The 21325-nt window shown below is 36.9% G+C and overlaps 5 protein-coding genes across 8 annotated transcripts; 1 reads left to right on the forward strand and 4 right to left on the reverse strand.

The window, feature by feature from the left end:
• Nucleotides 1-742: 742 nt before the first annotated feature.
• LOC136778765 (synaptic vesicle glycoprotein 2C-like) lies at nucleotides 743-6255 on the reverse strand. Its single transcript, XM_066735887.1, has 12 exons — nucleotides 6023-6255; nucleotides 5044-5947; nucleotides 4716-4766; nucleotides 4456-4617; nucleotides 4009-4171; nucleotides 3788-3909; nucleotides 3473-3711; nucleotides 2184-2525; nucleotides 1946-2084; nucleotides 1700-1859; nucleotides 1043-1170; nucleotides 743-954 (listed from the first exon to the last, which is right to left on the reverse strand). The coding sequence occupies exons 2-12, from the start codon at nucleotides 5114-5116 to the stop codon at nucleotides 848-850; spliced, it is 1686 nt and encodes a 561-aa protein (XP_066591984.1). The 5' UTR covers nucleotides 5117-5947; nucleotides 6023-6255; the 3' UTR covers nucleotides 743-847.
• Nucleotides 6256-6624: 369 nt separating this feature from the next.
• Nucleotides 6625-13949, forward strand: lovit (loss of visual transmission). 4 transcript variants are annotated; one of them, XM_066735886.1, is made up of 12 exons: nucleotides 6625-6936; nucleotides 7087-7229; nucleotides 7305-7623; nucleotides 8144-8949; nucleotides 9020-9393; nucleotides 9947-10209; nucleotides 10535-10777; nucleotides 10838-11088; nucleotides 11164-11265; nucleotides 11772-12175; nucleotides 12259-12433; nucleotides 13005-13949. In XM_066735886.1, the coding sequence occupies exons 5-12, from the start codon at nucleotides 9194-9196 to the stop codon at nucleotides 13233-13235; spliced, it is 1869 nt and encodes a 622-aa protein (XP_066591983.1). In that variant the 5' UTR covers nucleotides 6625-6936; nucleotides 7087-7229; nucleotides 7305-7623; nucleotides 8144-8949; nucleotides 9020-9193; the 3' UTR covers nucleotides 13236-13949. The 4 variants fall into 4 exon arrangements, with proteins under 4 accessions (XP_066591983.1, XP_066591980.1, XP_066591981.1 ...); XM_066735883.1 differs by having other exon boundaries at nucleotides 8144-9393; XM_066735884.1 differs by having other exon boundaries at nucleotides 6625-6857; nucleotides 8144-9393.
• A 145-nt stretch (nucleotides 13950-14094) lies between these two features.
• On the reverse strand, nucleotides 14095-15320 carry LOC136778583 (malate dehydrogenase, cytoplasmic-like). The gene is made up of 6 exons (XM_066735539.1): nucleotides 15074-15320; nucleotides 14868-15013; nucleotides 14651-14803; nucleotides 14495-14517; nucleotides 14438-14453; nucleotides 14095-14352 (listed from the first exon to the last, which is right to left on the reverse strand). The coding sequence occupies exons 1-6, from the start codon at nucleotides 15318-15320 to the stop codon at nucleotides 14134-14136; spliced, it is 804 nt and encodes a 267-aa protein (XP_066591636.1). The 3' UTR covers nucleotides 14095-14133.
• Nucleotides 15321-15375: 55 nt separating this feature from the next.
• LOC136778327 (tetratricopeptide repeat protein 21B-like) lies at nucleotides 15376-19783 on the reverse strand. The gene is made up of 6 exons (XM_066735074.1): nucleotides 17664-19783; nucleotides 17277-17593; nucleotides 16869-17203; nucleotides 16586-16793; nucleotides 16190-16503; nucleotides 15376-16125 (listed from the first exon to the last, which is right to left on the reverse strand). Exons 1-6 carry the CDS (start codon nucleotides 19778-19780, stop codon nucleotides 15493-15495), a joined length of 3924 nt encoding a protein of 1307 aa, XP_066591171.1. The 5' UTR covers nucleotides 19781-19783; the 3' UTR covers nucleotides 15376-15492.
• Nucleotides 19784-19979: 196 nt separating this feature from the next.
• LOC136778356 (protein lifeguard 3-like) lies at nucleotides 19980-21321 on the reverse strand. The gene is made up of 6 exons (XM_066735133.1): nucleotides 21142-21321; nucleotides 20826-21067; nucleotides 20710-20763; nucleotides 20545-20635; nucleotides 20198-20473; nucleotides 19980-20129 (listed from the first exon to the last, which is right to left on the reverse strand). Exons 1-6 carry the CDS (start codon nucleotides 21244-21246, stop codon nucleotides 19980-19982), a joined length of 918 nt encoding a protein of 305 aa, XP_066591230.1. The 5' UTR covers nucleotides 21247-21321.
• Between the last annotated feature and the right edge of the window lie 4 nt (nucleotides 21322-21325).

A 21325-nucleotide genomic window follows, 5' to 3' on the forward strand; every position in this document is an offset into this window, starting at 1 on the left:
CAAAAAAAATAATACCTGGCTGATTAATTTCACTCCCCAACTTTTTGGGCCCTTAGGATCTTATTGGAAAATTTTTTCTAAAAAATTTTTATGGATTTGTCTTTATAAGAAAACTTGTATATCTTGTCGACTATAAAAGATATCAATTTTTTGCGGAGGAGCTTTCTAGAGTTCCTTATTTCCATGCCCATACCAAAAGGTTTTGTATATTTTTTATAGTTACGGAGATTAATGATGATTTAGGTTTCAACTTTAGGACCTATTGCGTATAGGTACGCGTACGTTCATATCTTTTGTATTTAGTGTATAACACACGTTACGCCAATTGTACCATTGTCGATACACCCAAGATTTGAACTAAGGTAAGAATCTAGCTTCTTAGGGGCGGGTGTGCTAATGTATTGAACGAGATAATTAAGTTAATTAAAATATTACAATTTAGCATACTGAGAAAATATCATTTCATTTAAATAAATGTTAATTTGAATAATTGCAAATTACATGTATATGCGTGCCTTTAATAACCAGTTAGTTAAATGAAACCTATTATTTGAATAAACTCAGTTTAAATGCGATTAACCAAATTTCTCTAGTACCGAGAAAATATTTTATTAGCATTCTTCAGGATAAAAATTAATTCGAATTAAACCATTTGTTTCTCAGCGCATGAATTAACGATTGAATTGTGGCCAAGTCTGGTATAAATATTGCGATAAATGGAAAATCGAGGAAAACAATAGGGTAGAATTATAACTAGAAAAAGATTGGTTTATTTGTACACTCGCCGAGGAAGAAGAAGAATCGTGGCAAATTGGGAGGGGACAGCGAGATGCAAAAGGGGTAAATTCTATCTAGCGTTGTTCTTTAGCTCTTGCATCTCCTCTACAAATTTCGCTTTCTCCATTTTCTCCAATTTCTTTTTGCTCGGTATGAAAATGCCCAACACGCCGCTCACTGAAAAGGAGAAGAAAAGAAGATGTATAATTAAAGCGCTGATTGTGTTAATCGCATTTTGTCATAAGATCTCACGTGCAGTACTTACGGAACAGTTGCACGGCCACGATGATGATCAACGGAACGCAGTAGTTGTCGATTAAATATCCGAACATGGAATTTCCTACAATTGCCCCGACTCGACTAAATAGAGCCGCGAAACCAGCCGCCATTGCTCTAAATAAACGACAAGAAAGGGCAAAAAATAAGAGTGAGTCATATTATTATTGGAGAAAGAATAAGAGATTACGTTGGATGGTAAGAGAAAAATTGGCTGTTTTGAAACGCTTCGTTTGGTTAGTTGGTGAAGAAGAAGGGATAGCGTATGGCAGGGAGACGAGAAAGAAATATAACGAGTGAAAATGATAGGGAAAATACGTGAGATACGAATCTGACCGAAGACGTAGCCTTATCGCAAGATCTATAATGCACGGCGTGATCGATGAGAGGATCTCGGACGTCTAAAAATAGAAGCGGATAAAAAAGAAAAATGTAAAGAATGGTAGCGATACTTATAATAGTCTGATAAACAAAGTGGAAACAATGTGTCAATGGCTTATCTGATTTTTTTCTGGTAACCGATAACGCGAGTTATTGCCATTTCCACGATGATGAAAACTTTCGTTTCCGAATCCTTGCGTACAGTTGTCTTATCTCGCGATAAAGAACCGATGGCGTTTTTTCTGCTCATGCGAGAATTCGTCACCTCAAATTAGTAGGGTACAATTCGACCAGGAGACACATCATGACGCTTATGCAGATCGACGTGAGAGACTCGAAGATGCAGGACAATATCAGGTTCTGCACGGAGGTTGTCACGGCGAATAGTCCTACCGTTATCGCGCTGGACACCAGAGCCGTGGAAACTGCGGGAAATCCAAGAATCTTGTTGAGTTGGTCGAGAGAACAATTTTGAAAGGGAGCAAAGTTGGAGAGTCGAATTGTTGTTTACCAAGAAAGAATTTGTAGCCGAGCCGATCGACGAAGACTGGTAAAATAATTCCTGTGGGAATGCAGGCTACCCCCAGGAACACCGTGTAAAGGTAGACGCTCTGCTGGATCGGTGTCTCACAGCCAAAAGGATCGAGAATCTAATAATAAAGCCAGTTGTTGATGGTCGAAGAACCGTTAAAAGGAGAGAGAATACAATAACATTTCTTTCTTGATTAATACGGTTTCGCTGTGCTCACCACGTGGGAATGGTTCAATGGCACTTGAGAAACTGTGCAGACGCTCGCTAACTTATCGGGGAATCTCTCTTGATGAACAGCGAATCTCTGAAACAGTTCCGGCAGCCAGAGCGAGAGGGCGTAATACGATGAAGTCACTGCATAGGCGATGAAACACATGGCAATCGTCCTTTTCAGATACGGCTGCTTCACAATTGTTAAAGTCTGCACGAAAATCCCTCTGCACTTGGTCCAATATGACCTTTTTTCGTCCTTCAGCGTTTCAACCTTGCCTCTTTTTGTCTCGTCTACTCTCAAGGCCAACTCGTACAAAACGGCTTTGCCAGAGGCGATTAATTTTGTCTGAAAATCCAGTAAACGTTTTAATCAATCTGCAGAATACGCGAGATTCTACATTTCTTTTCTATCTTTAATTCCATGCAAATTACTTATATAACGCGATAAAAATCTCATGGATTTCCATTAGAAGAAATTAATCTTAACCCCCTCCTCATGCTACTGATTGAATTTCTAAACATTTATCTTTCCTAAAGTTCGATACCCTCAAAAACCAAAATTTTTACGTGTCCCAACGACTTTTCCAAAAAAACCGACAAGCTCGAAAATGCGCATTACTTTCTAGACACACTGTATGTATGAATCCGGCTGGAGTAGTGTGCGTAACCATTAACGCATTCACACGAATAGTCGCTCAATTACTTATATTTTCAAATAGAAATATCTCGTAAACAAGTGGGTGAAAAAAAATATGATGAAAGTGTTCGAGGCCAGCTACAAGAATTATATTCAATAAAAAATAGTTGATTCCATTTAAATAATTATAAGCGACCTCCGTGAGACCTTCAAATCACCTTTCAGAATCAAACAAACAACATCTTGTGCTCTCCTCGAAGTCCAAAGAATTTTCTGTGTAACTTTTTTAGTAAAACTGCTTCATTCAAGAATTATCCAAGTATATTTAATAGGAATTCTCTACCTAGATAGAAAAGCATAATGAGGCATCACTTTATCTCATTATACGCTAATATACCGAGAGTATGAAATCCTATATACAAGTTTAATTTAATAACGCACATCGGATGCTGTCACTATGACAAATAAATGCTAGTAGTGAAAGCTTAATTCTATGCTTGATAGCACACGATGTTCGAGGAATATTCTCAGTATGTCTAATGGATTGTAGATATCCTCGGAGCGTTCTAAGGATCTTCTAGGAATATTTGTACTATTGCGATATGAATGCATTGCGCAGTCAAATGTCTATATAGGCGGTTACTTGGAATAAATACCGCATATTCTTCCGGTGGTTTCCGACGATTTTCGGCATACATCCTAGACAGGACTTCGTAGAGCTGGACGTTCTTATTAGTTTCCGCCAGGTACTTGGGAGTTTCCGGAAATCTCGAGAACCAAATTGCGATTAGCATCGTTGGCAGTGAGCATATCATTACAAAGAGATTCCAGGAACGGAAGGAAAATCCTGAGGTCCGGTACTCGATATCCAGAGGGATGATAACCCAGCCGATTACTGTAATTACAATTCAACCACGTCGTTCAATCGTGTTATCTGATTATTGATATAATCAGATTAGAATCAATTTTACGTGGCAAGAGAATCAATCCTGTCGCCCAGCCGATCTCCATCCAAGAAAGGAGCCGATCGCGATATTTGTTCGGCTGGAACTCCCCAAGATAAGTGAAGACCAGAGTCATCTCACCGTTCATGCTATGAATTTTCGAAAAGGAAAGAAAAAAAAAACAAATTAGTGATTTCTTCCCATCAAAATGTGAAATTAAGAACGGTTGGAAGAAAAACTATACTAACGCCATACCGCTGAAAAATTTGAAAGCCAGGAAGCCCCAGTAAAACGGGATCAGCGAGGACAGAAATTCCGCAGTGGCGTGGATCACGAGGGCCAGTGAGAGTGAAAATTTTCGGCCCTTGATGTCAGCCAAGCAGCCCCAGAAATAGGAGGCTATCAGCATTCCTGAAAACACGAGTCGTATAAATTAGATAAACGAACGAACGAGAAACTTATAAAACTTTAAAGTATAATAATAATATTCATATAGGTCTTGAGAGTATTAGGATCTATATATTTTCGTTGCAGACGATATTTCACTCGCAGCAATTTAATTGTGAATTGTTCGTCTGGATGGCTTATATGGTTATTTGATTTCTCTGATAAAATTTGATCGAGGCAGGGATCTCTTTATTGCTAACCGGTATTCACTAGTTTTTTGTTTACTAGACGATAGTGTTTTATATTACCCAACATAGGCGTAGCACTCAGGCGACCTTTATCTATTGTTGTCATGCGATAATCACAGGCAGCAGCTGGTAATATCAAGCCGATACTGCTGATGCTTATCGCTACGTTCAAAAACGTCAAACTACTCACTGCCATGATGCGTAAATTGAATCTTCCGAATCCTACAAAAAAATGCCTTTATTAACCAAAGTTTGCATTTGAAACATTCCTCGCCTGATTCCTTCCTCCGACCCTCTTCTTATTTTCTCATTTCACCAACCAGTCTCGTTCACGGCATCCTGAACGTCCCTCTCGCGCAACTGCAGTTTTCCTGGGAAGCATAAGAAACCAGGGAGTTAATCAGACCTCGTTGGAAATTATGAGGAAAATTGAAAATTATTTTTTTTAACAATTTCGTATTAAACAGGGTGGGACGGGGTTGAAACAATTTGGACGGTGCTATTTCGGATACACTGAAAGCAACTAGTCTCTCATCTTATACTTTCAAGGGGTATCGATCGTTGATGAAATGTTGCACGGGTAAAAAATTAGAAGCATACATTATGGATAGATGTAGGGCGTCCTTGAATGGTTTTTACAGTGTTTACCTTGTTTCGTAGCTTCTGCAATTATCGCGGCTGCCGCGTTGCCCGGCTCCAGCTGCTCTTTATCATTCGGCATGTTTCGCTAGTTCACACTGACTTGCTCGAAATTCAATGAAAAGATCGGCCTCGCATGCTCCTGTTTTTCTTATTCGAGATAGGATTTACTTGGGCTTAAACTGGATTCGTCCGCGCGGTACCGATAACGCTTCTCTTTATTCTACCGATTATTACTTATGCCATAGGAGATCGCCTTGGGACCGCTTTATGTGCGAAAAATATTCGCGCGAAGGTAACGAGACTCGAACGCCTCGATATCAAAAAAGATTCTGAGACAAGTTTGGCTTTATTTTAATCAGAAGCATCGCAAACGCGTCGCTCTTAATTTCGTGGGGTCAACTTCCAATTAAACTTGACAACTAAAAGATTAAGCCTATTATACAATGGAAAAATACTGAAGAAAGATGAGCGATACGTGAAAACAGTCTTGATAAAACGATTCTCTGCAAGAAGAAGGCGTGTTATGTCGTTGAATTTCCTCTTTTTGTCGACGTCAATAAAAAGAGCTCAAAAGCGCTGAGCTTTCGAGTCACAAATACTCAGTTTGGGTTCATTGTCATTGTATTATTTCGTTCGATCAATCGAGGTTTTCGAACGTCGCCAAGTGGTAGGAGTTATCACACAGGCGCGAGCCAAAGTACGATTAACCGATTAGCCAACACAGTGGGGTTAGGGACTCCACATAACTGTCATGCACTGCTAGTTAATATCATTTTTACTGTCGCACTAATTAATTAAACTGATTAAAATTGATAACTGAGGATCGCACTCGGTTGGTAAAAATGGTCGAACTAGATTCCCCGGGAATTCAACAGTTGTAAAGTGTGTGCGGGAACAATCGATGGAAGATCTGTGAATCGATAACAATTTTTAGGTTAGGATATGTACCGAGCTATCGGGAGAATGCGATACTAACGATACTAACTTTAGTTCGAGTCCCAATCTTGTTTGCCTTTTTGCTTTTGTCCTTGCTATTTATTTCACTTTGCTGCCAGATAAGACTGCACGCACCGACCGCTGCAAAAACATCATTCTCCAAAGAATAAGGAGGGGCGCCACTTGCTTGCCAGTAATTCGATTAATTCGATTAATTCCACTATTTTCACTCAACTCAATGTAAATTTTTCAACTCCCACCACCTTCATTTCCCCCCCACAATTTTCCAACAGTGTTAATATGCCAGGCTGGAATCTTCATTATACCGTCGCGAGCAGCTTGGTTGACTTTTGGCTTATCCAATTATCTCTATTTTTGCTTCAGCTCGGAATTCGCGGTACTCGCCCTTCATTCCCAATAATAATATTGTATGATTTGCTTAATAGCGCAGCGCTACTCACTAGTGAGTAGTATAACATTTATTTTTCAATACCATCTATTTTTAGTTGCCACTGCACCAGTTTCCCGCCAATTCCGCTCGTAGCTTGGAATTCCTCTCGCTAGACGGCGCCGCGACGCTGAATTTCCACAACAATTTTTTAACCAATAGCTAATAGCGTCAGTTTTTAACCATGATGCCAGCCAGGGCGCTCACGGCTCAGGGCTCACCCAGGGAGACAATTTCAATGATTTCATCTCGAGTCTTTACTCTTTCCTACTTGCTTTCTAGTGCTCAATGGAGATTGGAGACTGGTTGGTTTCAGCGATCCATTAAGCTGTGAAAATATGTCAAGTGCGGGGCTTGTTTGCCAAGCAATCTCGGGACTTTCCCAATTTCGATCGAGTATTCGATTAATGAGACTGGCAGACTGCTGAAAGAATCGGTCAGTTGATGTGCTTGCCATGGTAGATAAAGCTTCGCTCAAGCCTTCACCAAAACTCCGAGGAACAAGTTTTTTGCCAGTAGGGAAATAACACTTAAAAAACTACCAACTTGTATTAAAGCGAAGAGATAAGAGAGGCTTTTATATAAGCAAAAATTATCGTACCTCGACGGTTAAAAATACGATAAGAAAAGAGTTCTATATTAATCTCTTTTAATATTCATTTCAGTGTAGGAGGAAAGCTGGAAGCAGCTGGGAAATGATCGAGCCTTTTTATCCGTCATCTCCGTAAGGATTCCCAAGACAATGAGGAAAAAAGGATAATTTTCTATTTGGGAAAATGGAGAAATTCTGTAGCAATTTCAATAAAAGGTTGGAAATCTTGGCTATTTTTACTATGAGCCTATCATATACTTGCGTCACATTTCAATCTTTTCCGAAACGTAGGAGGCAAGCGTGGGAGGAGAAACTGTAAATTCTCGTTTGTCGTTAAAGAAGCAGACCCAAGATTTACGAAAAACAATATCCTGAAGCTATGCAAATCTGAGTTGCTGAAATGGGGTCATATCCAGTCGATCGCAATAAGGATCAAGCTTGAGTCTACTATATATACGCAGACGGGAAATTGATGATTCCAGCAAGCATCCCCATTTTTACGAGGCAATTCTTTGCGACTGCTCGCAACTCTCTTTAACGAAACAACATGACGAGCCAAGCTGTGCCTTCGCGTGATCCTTTATCCATTTTCCCCAGACGGATTTTAAGCGTGCGTAATTATTTTTGCGTATTTCAAAATAAAGAAAGTATACTGAAATATCAAATGAAAGCTGAGCGTAATCGGATTAGGACGGAAATATTTCATTGCGATTGCCATGAAAGCTTCTTATGCGACAAAGCTGCTTTCTCGAGGTTTTTAGAAACGTACGAAAATCCTTAACGCACAATTTTCCACATTGTTAAATAACTCCTATGGCTATATACCAGGTGGTTCGTTATCTATGCTAAATTAAAATAATAATAGTAAGACAAAAAATTACTGTACCTCGTCTCCTCCATATTATTACAAAAATCTAGCTAATGCTTATGAATTAAACACACTGACTATAAATCGAAACTGTAAATTGGCCTTAATTAGGAGCACTCTGGCCAAATTTGATGAATATAAAAGAAGATTAACGGATTACATTAACAACTTTTAAAACCCAATAATTTTTTCATCGGGGATTAAATATTATAAAAATAGTAAACATTTTGCTCGCAATTATTTGAATTATCCAACTTTATAGGTTTGTCCATAGTTAACCGATCACCCGGTATATACATGATCGAAAGATTCTCCGAGCTCGCGTCTCGTCCGTCAAAGCTGAGCTTCGTCCAAGGTTATCCACGCAACAAGGCCTACTTTCTAAGACTTCTTGCAGTCGATGCAATTAACGTCGCGACTGCCAGTGGAAAACTCGAAAAATCTGGCAAAGATTTTTTCGAGTTTCTTCAATCATGAACAGGAACAATAAAACCGGATTCTTATAATAAATTTCAACGTTTTATTTAAACAATTTTACCGCATTAGACTGTTTTTAGGCACAGCTTGTTTACGTTATCGTCACGAGCGATTTGCGTTAAATCGATGAATATCCGAATGGTGAATTTCATACGAAACGTCCAGTGCGAAAAGAATTGAAAGTAAAACGTTCAATTTCCGCCAAGGAAATTATAACCGAAGGGTGGACTGGGGGAGGTTCATTAGAGAGCTTTGATTATTATGGAAAGCTTGCTGTCATTCAAGCACCAGAACAAAGGCTTTTCTTTCGAGTCGAATGCAAATTTGTCCCTCTTTTTCTTTAACAAAAGCCCCGGAGGTTTTTCGTCGTTGCTCCAAAAGGGACACGAGAAGCTTGGAGCTTGATTTTCGAAAACTTTCGACCTTGACTTGGAAGCTGCCGAAATGTTATCAGTTGGAAAGCTCGCATCGTGGGATGTGGCAACGCTGCATCGGGCGCATCACCAGCAGCTTTCAGTGCTTTCACAGCTTTCAGTGTTTCAGTTGTGCTTGCGACATCGACAAGCACGCGTTGCTCGGCTGTCTCCCTTTGTAAGCGCCAGGCTTCTTTATGCGGAGAGCGAATTAACGATAAAGAATAAAATGTGAAACGGTCTTCCAGGAGTCTTCGAAAAGGATTCTAATAAACCGCAACGTCATCCTTGAATCGACTCAATTTTAAATTTTTCGTCGTGTCAGATCAGAAGTTTGTGGGGATCATTATGAAGTTTGATCATTTTAATGATGCGCTTGAAGGGTGATTGATAATTTTGCTGTATTACAAGAGAAACCGGAAATGGTGGATAAGCTGCAGGAATACGAGGGCCTCACCGGAAGGGCCCATGAGATTCGGGAGAAGATAAAGGAAAAGTGGGACGGTTACAAGGAATGGAAGAGCCAGATCCCGTTGGATCAGGGAATTCAAGGTGTCCTTAATCATCTTCGGGGTCCCCCCAAACTCGAGAGGACTCTCGACGACTATTCGCACATTTATAGGTATATCCTGAGTACATGCGCGTGAGAAAACGTTTGCTTCTGTAACTATCGAGCATATAAAAAATTGTATAAGATCTCTTTGAATGCGAATAGTAAAATGCATGGAAGAAAGGTCTTATGACAGAATATTTAATATCACTTCTTATAGTTACGCGGAGATAAACTCCTTTTTGTTTATCTATTCTTTGAAACGGTTTAAGTATATAAAGGAATTTGTACAATTTTTATTATTTTTCTATTTAATATAGTAGCATAAATTATAGCGGTTTTCCAATCACTGTTTAATAATTGCTATGACTACTATCGTTTATAAAATTATTTAAAGTCTTAAGTTACTTTTACATGAAAGCTTATGTGCAGTCGTGCAGCGCAATTCACGTAAAAATGACGTAAGGCGCCCGTCGAGTGATTTTATGTGCGCTAAGCCTATTTTTCCGAAAATTCTCAAATTACTTAAATATATATAAAGATCATCCTAAATTTAGCTTGTAAACATTGTAAATCCACCCTAAATCTACTTTCCTAACGAAACTCTTACACGCTTTGTCGAAAGGAGAAAGACTAGAGGAGAGCTCGTGAGGGTCTCGGCTGCAGTAATGGGGATCGAATTTTCTTATGCAGCCGAAACTGCGTTCGTTTCACCAACCCTTTTAAAAATTGGCGTTGATCATCAACATATGACCTTGGTCTGGGCCCTGAGTCCTTTAATAGGATTTTTCGTCACTCCGATTTTGGGCAGTGTGAGCGACCGTTGCCGATTGAAATATGGCAGAAGAAGACCTTTCATTATTCTTTTGGCCATTGGAGTATTCATAGGTATAATATTATAATTCTTCGACTACTTATACAATTCAATGATTACAATATATATGTATAGGGGACCATCGGATAAAATGACCCAGTCTATTGACATAAAATTCTATCTATAACTTTGTAACCATAAAAGACATCAATATAAGACCTTTGAAGAGCGTTTCAGTAGATTTTCATTCAGAAAGGTCTGACAAGAAAAATTGACATTTCTTTTAGTTAGAAAAATAAATCAAATTTTGTCTCCATTGTCCGAGTTACTTTATCTAGCGTGGACAAATAATGAATTAAATGTTAACGAAACCTGTTTAATTGATTGAAATTTGGTCAGGTTTGATTCTGGTACCAAATGGCGAAGATATGGGATACTCCTTTGGCGATGTACCATCATGGAGTAATACGACGGTACCAGCAGGTCATCGAACCTCCGCAAAGACTTCCGGAACTACCAATAAACCCTCGTCTCATTCCTGGGGAATATTCTTCACGATCCTGGGCACTGTTTTATTGGATTTCGACGCTGATGCCTGCCAGAGTCCTGCCAGAGCTTATCTATTGGATGTCACGGTACCCGGTGAGTCGTAGACAATGCGCGCAATGAGAGTTCAAGGTCAGAGGTGAGAATTTTCCATAGAGGACCACGCGAAAGGCTTGAGCACGTTCACCATAATGGCGGGTCTTGGTGGGTTCATGGGTTACGGTTTAGGAGGTATCAATTGGGATGCCACTACCCTCGGAGTTATGCTGGGTGGTCACCTTCACGCGACCTTCACTTTCATCACGATCATCTTCATCATCTGCGTCTCTCTCACCATTACCAGTTTCAAGGAAATTCCACTATTCGTCCTTGAACGGGACCAGTACGAACAGCTCAACGAACAAAAGGTTTTCCTGCCACCTTTTATTCCAAGAACCTCCCTTGCTCTCGTATCCTACATATATAACGATTCATTTCTGCAGGTACCGGAACAGGAGACTGGAAATGAGTACGGAAAGATCACCAATGAAGAATGCACTTCTTACGGAACACTCGATACTGGCGAAGAAACGAGTAAACCTGATGTAAATTTAGACTTCTATCTCTACAATTATGAGAGATTAAACACAAAATCAAAATTTTTCAATATTTTCCGTTCTTTTTTGATATTTAAATGTTAGATTTGAAAACTTTCTAAATTCTGGATTTAGTCCACATTTGCATTTAACGTGCTTTAACAGATGAGTAGACGTAGCTAGGCTTACGACGTCACTGCTGTAAGACCTAGTAATGCAAAACGTGAATGCTCTCAAGTATAACTCTATGACATCATACGTATCTTCCTAGCATAAAGAAAGTAATAGTTACGTGTCAGATACATTGAAATGTCTCCTACAAATATGTAACATTTAACTATGTTACACAAATTGTCTTACTAAACATAAACTACATTACTCTGGCGGAAATTTTAATGTATTTATCATGTAACTGTTACTTTGCTTTCACTGAGCTATTTTCCGTCCAAGCCCAATGTGTCACCTATTACAGTATTAAATATAAAAATATAACGAGTAAATTGTTGTACGTTAAGGAGTTCGTGCTGAAGGCACTTCCGGTGGAGGAAAAAGGAGTAACAAAGAGACCGGGAGAAGTTCCTATGATACCAGAAGTGACCAGTGGAATGGAAGAAATTCCGGTTAATCCGAAAGCCACCTTACAACAATATTTAATGTCCATCGTCTACATGCCACACAGTATGAGAATGTTGTGCCTGACGAATCTCTTCTGCTGGATGGCCCACGTTTGCTATTCCTTGTACTTTACGGATTTCGTGGGGGAAGCCGTATATGGCGGAGATCCCCAGGCTCCCGATGGCAGCAAAGAGAGGGAAGCATACGAGTCTGGTGTCAGATTTGGATGCTGGGGAATGTCTATGTACTCATTATCGTGCTCCTGCTATTCTCTGATCATCGAGAAACTTATCCAACGATACAGGTGCATGATGATTTTAAGTGGAAAACTCCTTAACTTTTCTCCTGCTCGATTAATCTATCCGATTCATTTTCACCTGTTGACAGAGCTAGAAATGTTTATATCTGTGGCCTACTCTTCTACAGTACAGGAATGTTTTTGATGGCGCTAACCAAGCATCCCGTGGGAGTTATATTATTTTCTTGGACAGCCGGAGTGATGTACTCGACTCTGTTCACCATGCCTTACTTGCTCGTTGCTCATTACCATGCATCATCAACGGTGAGTACATCTCAACAGAATCATTGGTCAAGGTAATCGACATCAAATGGAATTTCTTTATATCACTTACTTTTGTGTTAAATTAAGGTAGTAGCGTCAGTTTAATATTTAACTTTTAGAAAATTTGAAGAAAAGTCTCAGACACTGATAATAAAAGGAAAACTAACTCGTCTCAAGTTTTGTGGACTGTTGTTGCATGGGGTACTTACTCTATACAAGCTTTTCAGTTTTCATTCGTTCTTACGCATTTGACACGGGCTCTTATGGCAATTCATACTTCTTCCGCCTTTCATCCCATGACTCGTACAGACTATATACCGTTCAGATTTTTACAATAATTTCTTAAACATTCATTAGAAGAGTATCAGGAGCATTTTGAGACATTAGAAAATTCGTTTGTTTGCTTCAGTGGGGAATTATCGCCTAACCAAATAAGAGGCTAAACAATTATTTTTCACTATGAGAATAACGACACTACTATCTTAAATGAGATTGAACGTTTTGAGTGGAATTGTACAAAGTTCCAAGTAAATTATAGCTAAATATAATTATTGTACTGGTGAATTTGTAGTTTGCTGTGAGCGCGGATGGTGAGGCTATTCAGAGTGGTGGAGTACGTGGGTTAGGCACTGACGTGGCAATTATTTCATCGATGGTATTCCTCGCTCAATTCTTGCTATCCTGCTGCCTCGGAACTATCGTCAGTATTTCTGGAACTACGACAGCCGTTGTGTGTGTGGCGAGTACCCTCGCAGCCTGTGGTGCTGCTTCAGCTACCCAAGTTATGTATCTCGATCTTTGAACCACATCCAGAGATCATTAATTTTTATGTATCTGCGTCTTTCAGTTATTTACGGGCTTATCTCGATCTTCTATATATAATCGAAAAACGCATAAATCATTGAAAAAACGTCAACTTGCGTTTTACTATTCACTAGATCAATCAGTTCCATTTCGAATTCTTCATAACTCGTACAACAATAAATCGTCCATTCATATAATTGATATTCGAAACCTAAAGCTCCATTCCAAAAAATATACACGCAACAATTAAAGAGTCATTGATCATTAGTATGTCAAACTACCGGTTGTTCAATATGGCTCGTTAATTAGCATTGCTTAATCCATTTCTATGGTCTAGTCATATTTATTTTAATCTCTGCATTCCATCCAGTTGAACTAATTATTCTTAATAAATAATTATTAAAAATTCAAATATACACATCTCGTACAGTAAAAATGTAAGGTAAAAAGGACATTTACGCGTTACTGAAACATCTTTGATATATATATATATATATATATATATATCTAGGTGCTATATATCAGAGATGTTTCAGTGACATACAAATATTCATTTTTCCTTGTATATGTACTGTATGGAGAATATAATAGATATATCTTAGTGAATAATAAATACGATGCAATGCACAAATAATTGTTTAATGTAAATAAATTGTATTGTATCTGAAGATTTGTGCTTGACGATAATAAATTAAACGCCTTTGAAAAAATAAACAAATTTTCATTTCTACGTGCAAACATTCACTGCCATATTAATTTCCTTTTGAAGATTTCTGCACTGTTTCAGCATTTGCCTCCTTACACTCTCGTCAATGTCCAATCCCTAAAATTGATTGATCGTTATTTAATAAATATACTTTATCTGATGGAAGAAAAATATTAATATCTTTTTAGCTTCATGAAGAAACCTTCACTATTTGATATTCTTTATCTTTGCAAATAACTGGAAAAGAGAAAAATTGATTTCTTGGTATTCCATAAGAATTGTCAGAAGCAACGCTCATGCAAGTCCATTCAGTTTCCGGAGTTCCCGTCCATAAATATTTTATGTGGTCAGCCAGAGCATAAGCCAAAGCTCTGGTGTGCCAGCTTTTGTTTGTGAATCTATGCAATATCTGTTCGAGCAAAATAAAAGCTCTCCGAATCAAACTAATCTTCACTATAATGCAGCTATTATTAAATTTTAAATGGAGGCTTTACTTGAGGGAGGCATTCTCTTAACCATTCTTCAGCTTCATCATTGATTTCTAAGTTTACCTTGAGATCCAGAAATGTGCAGTCTGGTAGTGAAAATTTTCCACCCCCGGCCCATATTATTAAATTTTTTATTTGATCCGGTAGACAGCCTATTTTATCGGCAATCTGTTTAAATGGCTTATTAATATTTCATAATGGAATATTTTTGTGGCTTACATGGTTCTTAGCAAAGTGAAGGTCGAGTATGGAGAGTGCTGTTATATTCTTCAATGGGACGGAAGGGGCGTAACGAGAAACTATCGTTGCTTCCGTGCCTCCAATAGTTACAATTTTAACATCCGATTTAGCATATTTCTCTATAGCTTCTCCCTATTAAAATTTTTTCTAAAATGCATCAAATTGTTTTTAACGAAATTGTCCAATTTAGTTGTACATAAAACTTGGCAGCTAAAACGCATTCCAAAAAAAAACAATCGCTAAATTCTTCTTTGGTGAAAGTGTATCCTCTTGCATTGCCGATCAAAACTATTACATCAGTGTTTACAAAAGACACAGAACAGTCACTCGAGTAATTAATTCCTAGAAAAAATCTTAAACAATATTCTCCATTTTTTATTGAAATATTAATATTTTTCTTACTTTTGAGGAGATTTGGATGAAACGCGGTTAGCTCTATAGCAACGCTTTCCAAGAAAAATGATCTTTTTGGATGATCGTATAAATTTATGCAAATTGATTGATCTTCGCCAAATGTTTTGTCGTACAAAATTTTGTAAGCGAAAGCTCTGGCAACGTCGGTACTTGCATCCGTGATGACAACTGTTAAATCATTTTCCTCAGATTTTGTTGAAAATTGTTTGATTTCATTCATCAAAATGTCATCCATATCAGTAATTTAACAAAAACAAATGACTACCCTAAACTAAAATTACATAAATTACATACAAAAATTTGTATATTTCCAATAATATATGTAGTATAATTATAATTTAACAAGATTAGTTCGTTTGATAAAATAAATGAAGAGAGTCAACAGGTACTTTTAAGCATATATGTTATTATGTTCGTAGATTGCTAAGAGCTTTCTCCATGATATCTTTCTTGATTCTAGGATAATCCGGATTCTGTTTCAGTATCTCATCACAAGCTTCTATGGATTCAGCATACGCTTTTGCTTTCAGACAGCAATAGGCGTATTTGTAGCCAACCGAGTGTTTGGATTTCCCACCGAATCTCCAAGCTTGCCCATAACGAGCAGCAGCTTCTCGATAATTTTGATCCCTTTCAGCAATCTGACCCGACAGTACGTGGGCCCTGACACAAGTTGCATTGTGCTGTAATACTTTCTTTAACAGCTCATTAGCCAATTCGTACTTGCTCGATTGCACATAAATATCAGCCAGTAACAGCCAACATCTTTCCAGATATTCAGCATCCTCGAAGGTCCACGTATTCTTGCTAACCCTCTTCAAATGATTTCTTGCCCGAGGAGTTTGTTTCAACAAAATATGAGCCATCGCCATTCCCAAAGCTGGTCCAACATGATCCCTCAATACTTCCTGGCTCCCCAACGCTGTACAGTCTTGCAATGCCTTTTCGATATTAAATTTCTGCTTCGTTGCTAATAAAAAAAAGTTACCCAACAACCTGTGAGTAAGCATCTCATGTGTATTTCCCTTGGGATTTAACTCCTAAAAATATATCGAAATTCCATATTAATATTTTTGATATCATCTTCCTGCTCATGGTTCTTGCCTGCAGAAGTCTCAATGCAGTCTTTAATGCCATCGTCCTCGCATCCTGATAATCGGAATCGTCGTCAACGAAGACCTCAGCAGAAAGCGTGGAGTCATCGTCAGGGTCTAAACAAATCTCTATCATATTGTAAATCGCCTGCTGTCCCCATTCTGGATCACGCCTGGCAGTATTGAAATTTCTTAAAGCTGAATTTAGTTTGCCAGTTCTCCAATCTAGGAGTCCGCTGCAATAAAAGAAACCAGCCTCCTTGTTGCCCCCAGCCATCTCTGCTTCTGCACGCTCGATCCACTCGTCCAAATTGTCCATGTCTCCTATAAGCATTAAAAAACGATGAAGATCTGAATTGTCGCATATTTTACAAGTTTAAATGCTTATTACATTTTTTGTACGAACCTGTTCTTCGTGAAACTTCGATTAATCTCGCAAGAGCCGTCCAATAAGTGGGTTTTCGAACTAACAATTGTCTAAAATGAAAAGCTGCTGTTTCAAAGTCGATTTTTCTAAAAGCCAAGTCAGCCATCATTACTGAAGCTATTTCATTATCAGGATCTGCATTTAACAAAACCGTACAAGTCTGAGCACATTTTTCCAAATGGTTCATCTAGCAAATAAAAGTTAATTAATGAGGAAAATTTGGAGTATTATATGAATAAAGATATGTCATTCTACTATTTACTTGCATGTAAAGTTTGGCTAAAGCCAATAATGCTTTGACATCTGATGGTTTGTGATCCAAAACATCTCTATAATGCATTATTGCTTGATCGTAATCTCTTAAAGTAGAAGCATAATCTGCCATGGTCAAACAGATTTCAGCTAAAATTTCTTTCTGGTCCATTACATCTGGAACCAGAGCCAACCGTTGTATTAATCGAATTTGATTCTCCTTTGCTTCTTTTAAAGTAGACAATGCTCCTTTTAAATTCTCAGCTTTTTCACGTACTTTTGCCAATAACAATAATAATTCTGTACGATTTTCTAAACACTGTAAATCAGTATCCCCTCTACTATCTGTAATCAAAAGAACAGTAACAAATGACTGAAGAACTACATGTTAATGAATATAATATACTGTTAAGTTTACCCTGTAATTCTTTGACCAAAGTTGATTCAGCTTTCTCATATTGCTTCATTTTCAGGAATAATTTTGCTAAATCCAATTTTAAAGCTTTACAGCCATGATTTTTTATCATATCTTTATAATAATTAATTGCTCTCGCATATTGATGAGTTTTAACTAGCGCTTTACCTAATTTCACAGCAATAGAAATTTTGTCTATTGGATTTTGTCTTAAACCTTCCTCATAGGCCTCAACAGCTCTATCTGGTTCTTGGATAGAAATATATGCATCTCCAAGCATGTTGTATGTCTTAAAATCTGGAGAATGCTCTACTAATTCCCTAAAATAATTAATATTATTTAAAACAAGTCTTTTTAAAAGGATTAAATGAATTTCAGAACATATTTTACCTATAACACTTGGCAAAGGCCTCTCTGTCTTTTCTATAACTCAAATAAATATCAGCCAGTTTTGTGTGAGCCAGAACATAGTATGGTTCACCTGGTAATATCCTGCTTAAATGATCAATGGTTTTTTCTATTTCACCCATTTCCAAGTACAGCTCTCCAGTTCCTATTATAATTTTACCTTCTTCAGCTGTTCCAGAGAATAATATTTTAGCATCTTCAATCAATGAGAGAGCCTCTTCAAACTGTTTTCTCTTACACTGAGCAGATATCAGCTCGAGGTACAAAGTTGCTTTATTTGAAATTGACATTTGCTGAATTTCTCTGACATCAGAATTTTGCTTTAAGCCTGCAAAAGACATTGCTATTTCAAAGCTATGTATACAGTTTTCTATATCACCACGTTTCTTTTGAACTATTCCTACAATTAAATGATAAATTGGGTCATCCCTGATCTTAAAATTATGACTAAGACCAACTTCTAAGCTCTGAGAAGCTTGCTCATAATACTCTTGACGTGCTAATATTTGTGCCATTAATAAATGAGCCTCTGCATTATTAGAGTCCACAGAATCTAACAATTTTTTTAATATTATCTTTGCTTCATCCAAATATCCAGCCTCCATTTTAGCTTTACATAACATTAATGAAGCTGATGATAATCCTGGACATGCTGCTACTACTTTTTGTAAAAGATTCATGACTGGATCTTTATCTAATTCACCTAAAACTTTATCTGTAAGAGGATGTATTAATCTTTCTTTTACAATTTCTAATGTTAAATCTGGATTTAGTTTCCTGAGGTGTTCATATCCATATGGTAGATTTTCTGCATCTTTTTGCAATAACACAGCTGCTTCTTCCAAATGGTGCAATGATTTTATTCTATCATCTCTATACAATTTTGCTAACATAACAAGCAGCTCAGCACTTGCAGCTTGTGCTTGAGCATCTAGCAAAAAATTGATTTGCTGTTTTGCTAAATTGATTGCATCAGGCAAACCACTTAGAAGCTGGTACAAAGCTAAGCCTATTAAAGCATTGTAGGAAGATTCATCTATTCTAACTGTATTTTTGTACCAATGCTCTGCTTCTTTTATTTTTCCCAACATGATACACAAATTCCCACATTCAACCATTAATTCTGTATTCTTTGGATTATTTTGCAACATTTTGTCTGTAGTTCTCAATAGCTCTGAAAGCACTGCATTATTTCTTCCTGATATTCTTGAAAATAATTCAATGTTAGTTATTAAAAGATCTATATTTTTTGGCTCTGTATAAACTAAATTTCTTGTAAATAATTGAATATTCTTAAGACTATCTTGAGAGCCTCCATCTCTGCATATTTCGACAAATGCGATTGCTTTAATTGCATCTATATTACTGGACTCAATTAATAAAATACGATTAGCAGTTTCCAAAACTTGTTCCCATTTTTTTAAAGCTAATTGATTCATCATTTTCTCTATTAATGGAAGGCACATTTTTGGATAGCGAACAATTAAAGGATTGGCTATTGCTATTGCTCCCTCGTAATCTTCATGATAGTGTTTATATGTTGCAGAACCAAGCAAAGCATTAAAATGCTTTTCATTTTCTCTCAATGCAAAATCAAAATAATTAATGGTTTCTTCATAAGGCTCTTCTTTGGGCAGATACAGTTCTATCCAGCCTTTAATTATTAATATATTAATATTCACAGGATCTGCCTTAAAAGCCTTGTCTATGTATTCTTTGGCTTTTTTTGCTTTTTGAAAAAAAAGCAGCACTAAAGCAGATTGTGAAACTTCATCAGGGGATGCATTTTTATGTTCATCTTTAATTTTTTGATCAACCTGTGTTAAAGATGAATGATCGCTATTCAAGGCACTTTTATGAGCAAAACTTTGAACTATCAATGCTGGTAAAATATTATTTTCCTGATTGATTAAATTATTACATTCTCTTATTGATTCATGGGGCTTCCCATTTAAAACATAAGATATACTGAGTAATATTCTTAAGTATCCACTTGTTGGATATGAATCACACGCTTGCTTAGCTGTAGTTAACATAACATTGTGATAAAACTGGCGCCAAAGCCACATAATTACTGCTATATACTCTGATTCTTCCATCCTAAAGATATTTGATGCTATAAAACTAATGGTTTAAAAAGAAATTTCACTGATCTTTATAAAGGTTACAGTGGTAGATACAATTAAATAAGTTTGACAGCTGTAGCATAGCAACCATGCAGGGATGTAGCAAAAACATGGTGTACCCTACACTTTACTCAATTAATGTTTTAAAAAAGAAATATAATTTGTAAATATTTTATTCATTTAAAAAACCCATACACATTAACAAATATTGATAAGATAAAACAATATCCATATAAATTTGCGTGACAGCAAAGATAACTTCATCAGGATTTATTTCTATTTTCCTTCCTCCCATGATTGTTTGTACATCATAGTACAAGTACTGTGCAAAAATTGATTACTTATAATGAAAACATGTTTATTAATATATTTATATATATATATACTTACCATGGACAGCATTAATGTGGCTAGCACAGAAATGGCTAATGTTAATAATCTTATATGCGTAAAGATCAAGACTATTGTCATGACAACAATTGCAACTAATGTTACAAATCCAAGAATCATTACTAATCCGGATCTTCTTGTTAGATCAAATTTTGAAAATGTTGCAATTGCAGTAATTAAAAAGGTTATAATTGATGTCATTCCTGCTGCTAATAGAACAGTTTCAATTTTATACGAAACTGAGATAAAACCAGATAGATATGACATAGCTAGAGTCTGCAATAAAGTCAAATTATACAATTATAATACACATTCTTAATGGTTTTCATTTATATCTACCACATTACCAGAAGACACAATAAAATATAATTAAAAGGTGGATTACGCCTTGCTTTTACGGAGCATGTAATAGTGCAAAAAGCAACTATGAAAAGGATCCTGTAATAATAATCCTATAAGAATTGTGATTCATATACTATAAGATTAATTAATTAATACTAGAAAAGATTTACATAGCAGCTATCCATATTTGCCAATGGAGTAAGACAAATAATTTCACACTTTCTCTAAAATGAATAAAAATATTGAACATAAATTTAACATAAGCTAATATTAAAATAAAACTGACTCAAATATAAAGAGTGCAATAGTTGCAGTTGTAAACAGGAGCTGCAAAGTGAGAATAGCAAAAACTTTTCTCACAAAACTACTTCTCACTGATTTGCGTTGGAATTCTCCTATATAAAAATCTTCGTCGTCCATGGGAAAATTTGCTCTTTGCTGTTGAGCAAGCCAAGCCCTATAAAGTGCCTGATTCTCTCTTTCACGTTGAGCTACCATTTCATCCGTAACTGTAACCGTGTAAGGGCCCTAAAATATAAATCAAATATCGTTACAAAAAATAAAAATTTGCCTTATTAATTAACTAAATGAACTTTATTAACCGTTTGAACTTTCTGGCCCTTGTATAAAGGAGGCAACTGAGGTGGCCCAGGAATTAAACGTGTCGTTGTATTCTCTTGCGATTGAAGTTCTTTCTGGTCCATCATTTAATGTTACAAATTATATATATATGTAAATTTATTCATTATATTTTGTTGATAAAAGACGCCTATAAATTTGCAACTG

The sequence above is a fragment of the Prorops nasuta genome, unplaced genomic scaffold, assembly GCF_024137725.1.
Source record: "Prorops nasuta isolate Cenicafe-Biocafe unplaced genomic scaffold, Cenicafe_Pnas_1.2 PNAS00014, whole genome shotgun sequence".
NCBI classification, from domain to species: Eukaryota; Metazoa; Arthropoda; class Insecta; order Hymenoptera; family Bethylidae; genus Prorops; species Prorops nasuta.

What these genes read in the sequence shown, in the direction of transcription:
- LOC136778765 (XM_066735887.1), bottom strand. Translation starts at nt 5,116, where the DNA reads ATGCCGAATGATAAAGAGCAGCTGGAGCCGGGCAACGCGGCAGCCGCG. An exon ending in TGCAGAAGCTACGAAACAAG is followed by an intron (nt 4,767 to 5,043) that starts GTAAACACTGTA and finishes TATGCTTCCCAG; the next exon opens with GAAAACTGCAGTTGCGCGAG. An exon ending in GAGTGCTACGCCTATGTTGG is followed by an intron (nt 4,172 to 4,455) that starts GTAATATAAAAC and finishes TCGTGTTTTCAG; the next exon opens with GAATGCTGATAGCCTCCTAT.
- lovit (XM_066735883.1), top strand. Translation starts at nt 9,194, where the DNA reads ATGGTGGATAAGCTGCAGGAATACGAGGGCCTCACCGGAAGGGCCCAT. An exon ending in GGCCATTGGAGTATTCATAG is followed by an intron (nt 10,210 to 10,534) that starts GTATAATATTAT and finishes AAATTTGGTCAG; the next exon opens with GTTTGATTCTGGTACCAAAT. An exon ending in AACAGCTCAACGAACAAAAG is followed by an intron (nt 11,089 to 11,163) that starts GTTTTCCTGCCA and finishes TCATTTCTGCAG; the next exon opens with GTACCGGAACAGGAGACTGG.
- LOC136778583 (XM_066735539.1), bottom strand. Translation starts at nt 15,320, where the DNA reads ATGGATGACATTTTGATGAATGAAATCAAACAATTTTCAACAAAATCT. An exon ending in TCATCCAAATCTCCTCAAAA is followed by an intron (nt 15,014 to 15,073) that starts GTAAGAAAAATA and finishes GATTTTTTCTAG; the next exon opens with GAATTAATTACTCGAGTGAC. An exon ending in TTTTAGCTGCCAAGTTTTAT is followed by an intron (nt 14,804 to 14,867) that starts GTACAACTAAAT and finishes AAATTTTAATAG; the next exon opens with GGAGAAGCTATAGAGAAATA.
- LOC136778327 (XM_066735074.1), bottom strand. Translation starts at nt 19,780, where the DNA reads ATGGAAGAATCAGAGTATATAGCAGTAATTATGTGGCTTTGGCGCCAG. An exon ending in TTTGGTCAAAGAATTACAGG is followed by an intron (nt 17,204 to 17,276) that starts GTAAACTTAACA and finishes TTTTGATTACAG; the next exon opens with ATAGTAGAGGGGATACTGAT. An exon ending in CGAAGTTTCACGAAGAACAG is followed by an intron (nt 16,504 to 16,585) that starts GTTCGTACAAAA and finishes TAATGCTTATAG; the next exon opens with GAGACATGGACAATTTGGAC.
- LOC136778356 (XM_066735133.1), bottom strand. Translation starts at nt 21,246, where the DNA reads ATGATGGACCAGAAAGAACTTCAATCGCAAGAGAATACAACGACACGT. An exon ending in ATTGCACTCTTTATATTTGA is followed by an intron (nt 20,764 to 20,825) that starts GTCAGTTTTATT and finishes TATTCATTTTAG; the next exon opens with AGAAAGTGTGAAATTATTTG. An exon ending in ATATTTTATTGTGTCTTCTG is followed by an intron (nt 20,474 to 20,544) that starts GTAATGTGGTAG and finishes ACTTTATTGCAG; the next exon opens with ACTCTAGCTATGTCATATCT.